This window comes from Tupaia chinensis, unplaced genomic scaffold (genome assembly GCF_000334495.1).
Source record: "Tupaia chinensis unplaced genomic scaffold, TupChi_1.0 Scaffold000528_1, whole genome shotgun sequence".
NCBI classification, from domain to species: Eukaryota; Metazoa; Chordata; class Mammalia; order Scandentia; family Tupaiidae; genus Tupaia; species Tupaia belangeri.
Window position 1 is genome coordinate 5475787 of NW_006160041.1, and position 12425 is coordinate 5488211.

The 12425-nt window shown below is 38.1% G+C and overlaps 1 protein-coding gene across 1 annotated transcript in view; it reads right to left on the minus strand.

Moving 5' to 3' along the window:
• The window catches only part of CEP128 (centrosomal protein 128), a 461274-nt gene that overhangs the window by 39595 nt on the left and 409254 nt on the right, over positions 1 to 12425 (minus strand). The window contains exon 26 of the mRNA XM_014591066.2: positions 1214 to 1318. Within this exon, the coding sequence (XP_014446552.1) occupies positions 1214 to 1318 (105 nt within the window). The remainder of the gene's footprint in view (positions 1 to 1213; positions 1319 to 12425) is intronic.

Genomic DNA, 12425 nt, shown 5'->3' on the forward strand with positions numbered 1-12425 from the left:
TTTTTAAAACTACAGTTACAAAATTTCAGAATAGTAGTATAGTTGTTGGAAAACTGGGATACAGAAGACTTTCTAGATAAATTCCTAATTCTCATTCACAATCATTGCTTTAAGAGAAAAACTATATAAAACACAGAATCTGCCATTCCATACTTTTGCTTTCTTATGTCTAGATATTTCCACATTATAAGTTATAGTTAACTTGTTACCTTATTATTAGCTTCAAAAAAAAGATGTAGTATTTTCTCCAAATGAGTGATTTGGGAGATTTTTTTTTTTCAATGAAAAAACACCAAGTATGAATTGAAGGAGAAAGGAAGACAGAAAAAATAAAGACGCATCTCTTCCTTTGAAATTCTTAAGATCATCTCTTTTAACACTGCCATTCCCTGATATCAAGAAGAAGTAACACACAAAGCTAAATGAGTTTAGTATTCTCTGTGAAATGAGTTTAGTGTTCTCTGTGTGCTGAAAAATAAATTAGGGACTGACAATCATTTTATAAGTAGGAGGGTTTTGAGACCTACTATCTATTTAATGGAAGCACTATATTTAAAATTGAAAATGAAAAAAAACCCACATATACACACAAAACAACTGGATGTAGTTGCATTTTAATAACAGGCAAACAATAGAAGGTAGGGCATCTTGGAAGAGAACTGGGATTTGCGATTTCTGCCAAGGTGGGAGGTAAGGAAACTATGCCTCTAGACACACAGGTCTCACAGACATGTTTTCAGCTGGCCATTGAAGGAAGGTACTGAGACAGAAACTGTGCTGGACTGGAAATCAGCATCCCTGACTTGTGGATATTCATGGTTCTAGTACTATTACTTGTGTTTTGTGGTTTGGGGAATATCATTCTGCCCAGACCTTAAGCTTTAGTCTTCTGGGATAAATAATGATGGCCTTTATTATTCTATGCCGTCAGGGTAGTTGTGATTATCCAGTAAGTGAGTGAATGTGAAAGTGCTGTGAAAACTGTCCAGCGCTTTCCAAATAGCAAGTATTGAAAAACACTGAATCTGTGAAGTGCTATCAACTCTAGTAACTCTCAAATAGAGAAGAGGTCAGTGACAATCTGAAATTGTGGCTACAGAATACAAGGCAAACTTAATTAAAATCATATCCAATATTTAGAAATGCATTTACTATTCTACAGATGGCATCTTAAACATTAAAATAACAGAAGTGTAAATGGCACATGAATTACTTTCGTACATACTGTGCCCTCGGTGGGGAATGCTCCCTTCAGCCTCCTTATCTGGTTAACATTTTTACCCCCAACATTAGGAGCATTTTCAAGCACAGAGGAAATCTGAAAGAAATTTACAGATATCATCCATATACCTGCCATCTAGGTTCTATCATTAATACTGTATTTATCACATACCAATCTGTGTATCCACCCCTGTCTACTTTCATTTTGTAAGTTTTTGCCATAGGGTACATGTGATCACCAGAGAGAGACAGAGGGAGACTGAGAGGGAAAGTGTGAAGTAACCTCCCCCCCAAGGAGGATGTCCACACCTCAATCCCTGCCCCATTCTCCTCCTGGTATTTAAGGCATGCACCTTCTCCCTTCTCCTCCTCAGATTTTAGGGCTGCACATATCCAACATGATTTTCAAGCTGCCAGATCCAGGACTCAGACCGCAGTCAGCCATGTGAAAGTCCAGAGCCTTAACCATCATGCCACCTGCTAGCCCTGCTCCCCATCTACCTTTGAATCCAACTTAATTTTTGGATACATTTCAAAGTAAGATAAATTAGTGACTTGCTCCTAACTTCTTCAGCATACATAACATTAACTCTAGTATATTATTTACTTTTTAAATGTAAAATTTATATATAACGAAACGCATACATCTTGCGTGAACTAATGGTCACCTTTTATGATCTACCCTATCTTCTATCAGCCATCACTACCTCAGGGAAGGCTGCCCTGCCTTCTCTGATTCTGCCAAACTTTACTGCATCAGAAGCCTGATTTAGGTAACACTTATCAGAGTACTAATGTTCTCTTTATTTGTGTGACTGTTTGATTAATGGTATCAACACTCAGCAATAAACATCATAAAGGTCTCCCCCGTACTTCTCCCAGTGCCTGACACAGGGCAGGGATTTCATAATTGCTTCTTAAATGAAAGAATTAATATTATTCAGTGAAGGAAAGGTTTCCACATTTACTCAATCTGCAAATATTTACTAAATATACTGAACCATATACTGAACATAGTTCTAGAGGTGTATAAATAAGGCAAAAATCTCTGTCCCCATGGTGCTTATACATTTTTAATGTGGGGGAGGCAAATGGACACATAAAATATGAAACTGTCACACATACTCTAAAAAGAAAAAAGTAGGGAAAAGTGAGAGGGAGTGACCAGGTTGCTATTTTAGAGACCATGGTCCATGACAGTCTCTCTGGTGAGATGGTTTGGGAGCAGGATGAAGTAAGGGACTGGATCATGAGAGTCCTGGGGATGAGCGTTTAGGACATAACAAACTAAGGGCAAAGGCCCTAAAGGGGGGTGCTGTCTCGCACTTGTAGGAATGACTGGCTACAAGTCTGGGTGGCAGTAGAGTGAGCTGAGTGAGGGCACTGCAAGGGGAGGCCAAGCCTGGAGCAAGACCTTAGAGAGCCTTTTGGGCCACAGTCAAGATGTCACACTCGATTCTGAATGAGATCGAAGGTCTTTGAAAGTTTTGAGCAGAGATGTGACCTGCTTTCATTTAGTCTCAAAAGAACACTCTGCATTTTGTTTTGAAAACAGACTGCTGGCCTCTCATCCCTAACTGAGAAGAGCATGTGGAGTTTGGGAATGCTGTAGGAAGTTTACATGGGCATTTCATCCCCCTAGGCTAGGACTTGCTGACTAGCAGCAGAAACTCTCAGAACCATCTCAGGGGGTCATTTGCATGGAGCTCCATGAGAAATTTATTGGGAAAACAAACTGAGTCCTCAAAAGACCAACAGTACTCCTGATTTGCCCAAAATACCCTCATACCCCCAAAACATGCATTCTGACTTTAAACTACTGAAAAGGTCTTAAAAGTCTATAAAATAGTTTCTCTAAGCATAATGGATTGCTTGTATATGTGGCAGCCTTCTGTTTAAGGTCAGGCAGCAAGATACCATGAAAAGAAGCTGATTAGAAATCAGGAGATAGAAAGTTATTGCACGGTTTTGACATAACCAGTTATATGAACCTGGGCAAATTATTTGACCCATGGAGCTCAGTTTCCGAACGGGGGAAATGGAATGATGAGATCTGTACTTTGTTTTTTTTTTTTGGAGAGGTTTAGGTATAGGGTGCATGCACTCGCCAGAAAGACAGCGAGAGACAGAGAGACAGAAAGCAAGAAATCACCACCCAGGGAGGATGGTCATGCCATAATCTCTTCTCCTCTATTCTCCTCTCGGGATCTTGGGCACGCATACACACGCACCCAGCATGAGTTTCAGTCACTGGGTCTGGGACTCGAACCATGATCAACTACATGGGAAGCCAGTGACATAGCCATTACACTAACTGCTAGTCCCGAGATTTGTACATTTTTAATACTCATTTTGGCTCCAGCATTAGAACACTGCAGCTTTGACCTCTTCCAACAGTACACTAGAGTCAGACTTTTAAGATAAAAAAGTAGGAAAGAATGTAAAGAGGTTTTATAAAGAGAAATCAAAGAGAAAATGAACCATGGGATTCTAGGGGTTAATAGTTATCTAATAACACCTGTGGGGTGGAAAATCCTTCATTCTTCTGTGGCATAAAGTGAAGCTAATGACTATGTAGAAAATAACAAACCAGGAAGAAAGGCATTTTTGTCTTCTTGGGTGTATGCCCCATCAAATTACTAATTTCAAACATTTGTCATATTGTATTTTTAGAAAAGAAGCTTCCAAAATAAGGCAAAAACCTTGCTTTTCTTTTTTCCCCCAATTTATAACTAGCCTAACTTAAGAAAAAAAGGTATTTTATCATTTCCTCCTTATCTAAATACTGCTAATGAGCCTCTGGTTCTACTGTGACAGATACTACTCTATGGATCTGCTTCTTTCCTGAAGCTTTGTGACATCACAATTGTACATGAAGTTCATCAGTCTGGAGTGTTCTCCACATACTGTATAAAACAGCTCACTGATCCTTCTGCAAGATTTGGCTTGGTTGCTACTTCCTCTAATATGGCAAGCAAAAGCACAGGCTCTTAAGCTGGTCTACCTGAGTTTAAATCCTGGGTTTGCCACCTACTAGTATGTATCTTTAGAGAAGTTCCAGGTCCTCCTGCACCGGGCTTCAGCTTATCATCTGTAAGTAGGGATGAGAAGAATATCCACTGTGCAGAGCTGCTATAAGGACCAAATACACTAATACCTGTAGTACTTAAGAGTACTTACTAGCATGCAGTAAGCACTCGATAAACTGTAGCTATTACTACAACGATAGTAACCGAGCCTCTCCCCCTCACTCTGGGTCGGTTGCCTGCTTGCTCATCCTCAGCAGTTCCTATACATGTGGATATCTCCTATCATGTGTACAATTGCTTCCTGTGTTTCCTCCTTTAAAAGACTGCAAATTCCTTGGAGTTAGTAATACTTTTTCCCTGTATTTTCAGTGCTGAGTAACTAGTACCAAAATGCATTTCAATTTTATGGAGGTAAAAAAAGGCTCATTATAAAGATAAGGACTCATCTAGAACTTACAAAACATTACAGCAAGGAAAATATAGCAAATTGTTTTAAATGTAGAATTTAAAAATCAATTGTTTTTGAGTGACAGAGGTTATTTCTTTTAAGTAATTATTTATTTAATTTTATTTATTCATTTATTTGTTTTAATTTGATCAGAGAGAGAGAAAGAGAGAGAGAGAGAGAGAGTAAGCCACCAGGTCCAGGACTCAAACCATGGTCAGCCATGTGGGAATGTCCAGCACCTTATCAGCTTATCATCTGTAAGTAGGGATGAGAAGAATATCCACTGTGCAGAGCTGCTATAAGGACCAAATACACTAATACCTGTAGTACTTAAGAGTACTTACTAGCATGCAGTAAGCACTCGATAAACTGTAGCTATTACTACAACGATAGTAACCGAGCCTCTCCCCCTCACTCTGGGTCGGTTGCCTGCTTGCTCATCCTCAGCAGTTCCTATACATGTGGATATCTCCTATCATGTGTACAATTGCTTCCTGTGTTTCCTCCTTTAAAAGACTGCAAATTCCTTGGAGTTAGTAATACTTTTTCCCTGTATTTTCAGTGCTGAGTAACTAGTACCAAAATGCATTTCAATTTTATGGAGGTAAAAAAAGGCTCATTATAAAGATAAGGACTCATCTAGAACTTACAAAACATTACAGCAAGGAAAATATAGCAAATTGTTTTAAATGTAGAATTTAAAAATCAATTGTTTTTGAGTGACAGAGGTTATTTCTTTTAAGTAATTATTTATTTAATTTTATTTATTCATTTATTTGTTTTAATTTGATCAGAGAGAGAGAAAGAGAGAGAGAGAGAGAGAGTAAGCCACCAGGTCCAGGACTCAAACCATGGTCAGCCATGTGGGAATGTCCAGCACCTTAACCACCATGCCACCTGCTGGTCCCCAACAGAGGCTATTTCTAAACAGACTTAAAATTAAAGAAATTTTAAAAATCTAGAAGAATGAAGGGATAGTAAAGTTGAGTTTACCAGCCTAGACAGAGTTAAAGAAGATGACATCAAAATCTTATGTGGACCTAAAGAAGGGGTGCCAGTATTGTATGCTTTGAAGAGTAACCCGCCTCCTGTGGGTTAGCTGACAGGGACTACACCAGGCTGGGCAATGCCGGGGACACCGAGCACATGCTAGAAACTGAGAAATGCTAATCATTTCCCTGAATCCTGCAAAGCCCTTGCCCCATGAGCTCAAGTCAAATTAAAGTAAGCAATTACATTAGTCTCTTCATATGTAACACAGAACAGAGGGTCCTGATACAGAACACCGATAAGGAGTGCTAATTGTTCTGGCTGAGGTAGGGTCCAGGCTAATTTACTTAAAAGCACGTTAGCGAGGTGAACATAATTAATCCTCTCTGTTCTCAAAATAAAAGGTTATTTTCTTTTTAAAAGATGTCGTCTGTTCTCAAAGAGAATGACAAAACAAATTAATCATTTTCCATTATTCCACACACAGCACTTGGATGCTGAAAGAGCATGTGAACAGTTAATCCCCCTATAGGGATGAGTTTCTGGTGACAGGCAGATCAGATCTAAATAGAAATCAGGAGAGACATTTTACTTTTTTTTTTTTCATTGTGGCTTTGAGATTTAATTCAAAAGTAACTGAGATCAACTCTGCCTATATTTTTAAAGTTTGCTTTCATAATTAATCCTTTATTGTACACTTACAAACACTTGTCTGGATCTTATACAAAGCATTCCCCTGAGATATGCTGCCAAAACAGACAGAAACAGAGAGTATCAGGTATGTTTTAAAACCACTGAACAGGTAAGTGAACTATCTCTTAAGGAATACAGCTGCAAGATTATTCTTCATTCCAGGCAACAATAATATGAAATTATAACAATACATTTTGGCAAACACTTCATCTAAATAGCTAACATTAAAGGTGAACCTTTAGTATGTTTGGGATGCCATGTTAACCTATGAAATGAATTGCTGAACAAAAGTAGTAGGAGAAGACACATGGAATATATGTCAATGTAAGTGCATATTTTGGAAGACAGCAAGGTCCTGAGTTTTCAACCACTGGCTGAGAGAGACCAATCGTGAAAAACAGTGTGGCAAAATACAGCTGACAATACTATTTGGTGAGCAAATTCATCTGACATTTGCCAGGACCAATTGTTTTCCTGAAACCTCAGTTGCTAGAAAGCTTTTTTTTCCCCCCAAATAAAGCCATGCATTCATTAAATTGGACAACAATGAATCTTTGTGGCCTGGTGGTTAGTATGAAAAGAAGCTAGTCTTGCCAAAACAATTTGAAATTTTGAACTTAGGACTCCTCCCCCACTTCATTTTAACATATTCAACTAAAATGAACTACTTTGCAGCCTAGACACATTAAAAACTAGGAGAAGCCAAAACCACATGACTTTTGGACATAAGCATGCTATGAAAACTGTAGAAATTAGGAGAGATTTCACAGAAACTTACTAGATACTGCATAGGACATCCTGTCTTTCCTTCACTCAACCAATGTTTATTAATACCTACTATGTGCAAATCATATCTATAACACCACTAAACCAGACTTCATTTTGCTAAAGCTCACCAGATTTAATTTAAAAAATTCTTTGGATTCCTGAATGAAAATAAATTGTTAGGGCAATAGAAATATGTACCTTATGTTGCAATTTTTAATAAACTGTCCTTCCCATTAAATTGAGAACTTTTAAGCATCAGGACTGTCTTAGAAAAATACAAACTGGGTGGCTTAAACAATTTACTTCTCAAAATCAAGCTCCACAAGAGTCTGTGTCTGATGAGGTGGCTATCCACTTCCTGACCTGTGGATAGCCACCTTCTTGCTGTCTCCTCACATAACAAAGAGATCGCTTTAGTATCTTTTCCTTCTTATCTAGACCCGAATTCCATCATGGATACTCCATCTTCATTACCTCACCTACGTCCAATAACCATCCAAAGGCCCTAGGAATTAGAGTGCTGATGTATAAACTTGGGGGTCGGGAGTACAAACACAGATCTATAAGGACTATGCCTTATCATTCTTTGAATCTATGGTGCTAAGATAAAATAGCTATTCAATATTAGTATTTATTGAATTTGGTGCTACACTTGCTTCTGAATAATCTAGTAACTATATATATTTTATATATGTGTGTGTGTGTGTGTGTGTGTGTGTGTGTATGTGTGTACATAAAGATTGGGTCCAACTGACCCTGATATACTAAACTACCCTTGAAAACCCTCAACCTTTTATCATCACTTTTAGACTATCTTTATCCTGTTAGTCTGAAATTTCTCTTCCCTGAGAACCTCCCTATACAACTTCCATGGGTCTGATGTAAAGTCTGACAGGGCTTCATGAAGTATTTGTCCTATGCCATTTTGCAATGTAGAGCCTGTAAGGAAGAACCAGGCTTCACAGAGGCCTTTGCATGGAGTAGTTGGTTGTCACACGTTGAATGGAGATATGAATAAAAGGCAGCGAGTGTGATACAATGGGTGATTAACACAAGAGTATCAAGAAGAGAAATGAGATAAACGAGGGAGGCAGCTTACATAATCTTCATCAAAATGCCCAAAATAAGTTGACTAGCCAATCTTCCCATTGTACTGATTTATGAGAAGAGACAATTGTTTTTTAACAGTTCATATAGTTTCCAAAAACACATCTTTTATAAACTAGACAATTTGTTAAAACTGGCTAAAATCTGGAAATTGGTCCTTTGGTGAAGTTATATATATAACTGTGCAGGACCCTTGAAGTTAGGTCTGACAAATTTAAATTTATAAGAAGCTAAAATTAAATGATCTGAATTCTTAAAATATTAAAATAATGTCTGAGAATAAATCTTGGAACTGTTGTCTTGGTAGGTTAGAAGGAAGAAACATTAGGGAGAGAAGACGTGATGATATCAGTAGAAATGACATGAAGTTAAGCCAGAGGGAATAAGTAGGACTAAACCTAGTAGACATGAAAGCAGAGTGACACCAGGCTCTGGTAGATGGACTGACTAGAAAAGCACATTCTTAAAGGACACAATAAAGATGGCCTAGTTTGTGATTCTCAGTCATGGCTGCACATTAGAGACATTTGCAGAACTTTAAAAAAGACTAGATTCTAGGCCAGGCAGTGGTGTGGTGAGTAGAGGGGTTGGATCTTGCACAGCCAACTGCACTGTTCCTGTCCCTAACCTGGCAGGTTGAAAAACATTTAGGGTATGTGTGTGTGTGCATGCCCCAAATCCTGAGAGAATGTGTAAGAGGTTTAGCATGGCCATTACCCCTGGGGCGGGGGGTGCTTTCTCATTTTTCCTCTCTCTCTCTGGCTCTCTCCAGTGAACATACAGGCTCTATAACAAAAACCAAAACCAAAAAAAAACTGAGTTTCCTTAAGTCAACCAAATATGAGGGTTGGGGTGTGTTGAACTAAAATTACTGGGATTCTTAAACAGAAATTGTAAACCTAAATTTTTTTTTTTTTTTTTTTTTCTTTTTTTTTTTTTTTGGAGAGGTTTTCGCTATAGGGCGCGTGCGCTCGCCAGACAGACAGAGAGAGACATAGAGACAGAAAGCGAGAAATCACCCCCCAGGGGGGATGGTCACGCCGCAATCCCTTCTCCTCCATTCTCCTCTTGGGATCTTGGGCACGCACGCACACGCGCCCGGCGTAAGATTTAAGCCACCGGGTCAAAGACGCGAACCGGTCGACTACGTGGGAGTCAAGCGACATAGCCATTACGCTAACTGCTGGTTCCCATAAACCTAAATTTCTTATACTTTAAATTTTAAACTATTAAACTATTAAAATAACTTTCGGATGTAGAATTGATATATCATGAAGTACTAGAACATATAGCCAGCTGGTGTGATGATTCTAGGTCTAGAATACAGATCTTCTGATTAACAGGCCAATCCTGTCCAATCCATATCCTGTCCTTTTTTTTTTTTTTTTTCCTTTTGGAGAGGTTTTTGCTATAAGGTGCATGTGCTCGCCCAGACAGACAGAGAGAGACAGAAAGACAGAAAGCGAGAAATCACCTCCCGGGGTGGATGGCCATGCCGCAATCCCTTGTCCTCCATTCTCCTCTCGGGATCTTGGGTATGCACGTACACGCGCCCAGTGTGAGTTTAAGGCACTGGGTCCGGGACACAAACTGCGGTCGACTACGTGGGAGTCCAGCGACATAGCCATTACGCTAACTGCTGGTCCCCATATCTTGTCCTTGTGGCTGATGAAGGGAATGCTCATGTAATGATGGAGTATTTTTAAAATTTAGAAAATGATTTTATTATCCATTATCTCATCTGACCTTCTCAGCAAATCTATGAGACAAGCACTGAGTTAATTTCATAGATAACAGAAATTAAGTTCAAGAAGTTAAGTGAGGTACCTGTGGAAAAGACTCAGAATTCACAGGGCTTCTAACTCTAATCCACCGAATCCTAACTATTCTCTAAATCAGTTGGAGATCATCTGGCTTTTGCCTTGCCCTGTCACTCAACTCCTACACTCTGGAACAAACACACATTTCTTCAAGGAAGAACTAATGTCAAATTAGGGACTCTGAGGTATTATAGAGCATTTAAAAAAGGTCTGAATTAGAAATGAAAGAGATAAAAATAAGGAGTTCTCTGAGAAGTAGATGTAAAAAAATTACTTCTCAGAATCAAGGGTGAAATATTAAGTCAGTGAATATGTCTATGTTTCATGTGCTTTAGACCATATTCATATCTTACAGTAATGAAACAACCATGCTAAGGTGTGTTCCACTGGCTTTTGCTATGGATAGAAAACGAAGGTAGAAACGAGCTGTTAGCAGAGAAAAAACACTGAAAGAGTTCCAGAAAGTCATTTATGGAAAACCTATGCTAAATTATTAGGAGAGGCTAAAGAGAATAATGAGGGAAGGGCTGGCTATTTTGATGACTTGGCTTTTACTGTTTGATGTTCAAACATAATGTAATTGGGGGCAATGACAGGTTGAAATCACGCCTAATGTTAAATAATTAATATAAGACCACTTTGGGTATTTATATTAATAGTGCTAATAGTGACAATTTATACTCTCTCCAGCCTTTCATCTGAGATCAAAGTTTATTAAAAGCCCAAACTAACTTTATAAACACTTGGGTAAGTGGTATTAGAGCCGTTATAAAGATGTATGAAATAAAAGATCAATTGAGGTGTTTAATATCACTGAGAAAGCTCAAGACAGAACTAGTAATACAACCTTAAAACATGCCAACTCTTCTTCAAAGTTCAAAAGGAAAAAAAAAATAACTAGATCAAAGTTGTTTTATGAAATCCCATCTACCAAAAAGTTTAGGGCATATTCTGACAATTCTAATTATAGCCAACAATGTCAGTACCCTATATCTGGCTCTACTCATCCTCTTTCAGGTAAATGTGGAATCTGGTTGCTATTTTTCTTCCTCTTCACTTTGTATCATACATTAGATACTTGTAAAGAGTTCCTTACTCATGTCTTCCTAACCCTCACTGGTCGTAATTGTGGGATGTAGAATAGAAGGAACACTGGGTCATTCATCAAGACACTAGAATTCTAGCCCTACTTTTGCCACATTTAGAAATTCATAAGCTCTGGGACCAGCAGATGGTGTAATGGTTACATCACTGCACTCCCATGGAGTTAACCGCAGTTCATGTCCTGGACCCAACAACCTAAAACTCATGTCGGGCACATGTGCATGTGTGCCTAAGATCCAGAGTGAAGAGTGGAGGAGAAGAGACTGCAGCATGGCCATCCTCCCTGGGGGGTGATTTCTTGTTTTCTGTCTATCTCTTCCTGTCTCTCTGGCAAGTGCACACTCCCTACAGCAAAAATCTGTCAAAAAATAAAAAGTGTTAAAAAAAAAAAGAAAAATAATTAAGCTCTTTTGGGTTCCAGACATATGTAGAGTGAGGAGTTTTGTCACAGATCTATAAGACTCTTTTTAATTCTACCATTATCTGAATGTGAGGTGCATGGCCTCAGGGAACAATTCTGCTGTATGAGCTAAGACAGTGCTGAGAAATGGAAGGGTCTCAATAAATATTATTGTATCATATTATATATTAAACCAGGGCAAATGGTTTGACAGCAACTACTGCAGGGTGATCAGAGTCCATTAGCAAGGAGCTTATAAATATTACCCAGTCTAGCCCAATCATTAAAAAATAAGCAAAGTGAAATACAGAGATGCTAAATAACTTTCCCAAAGTATCTGTCTGGCTATGGCAGAGATGTGACCAGTCTTAGTTTTACTGATTCGTAATCAGATACTATTTTTTTAATCATATCACTTTTTATCATTGTAACTAGGCATGTAATGATTTTTAGCAGAGAGATGTATGTAATTTTGTTAAAATTAGCTGCATAAAATGAAAATTCTCTAAGTTTTTAATTTAAGGGTGACTTCAAAAATATGTATAATATATATTACTGCCACCTACTATATATGTATATTAAGGGGATAATACCAAAATTTTGTTTTATAATTAAGTTAGGATCAGTAAGGAAAAAATCTAATATACTATTACTCTGATTTTACCCAGATATGCTCTCTTAAAGAGAATACAGGCATTTTGTATATACATTATATTTTTCAGAAAGATACTTCCATTGTGTTTTGTAATATGCATTTATATCATCTTCATAATATAAAGCAGGAGCTTTTCACTCAGAGAATGTGCTACGATATTGATAGTGTTTAGAACAGGACTATAAAACAC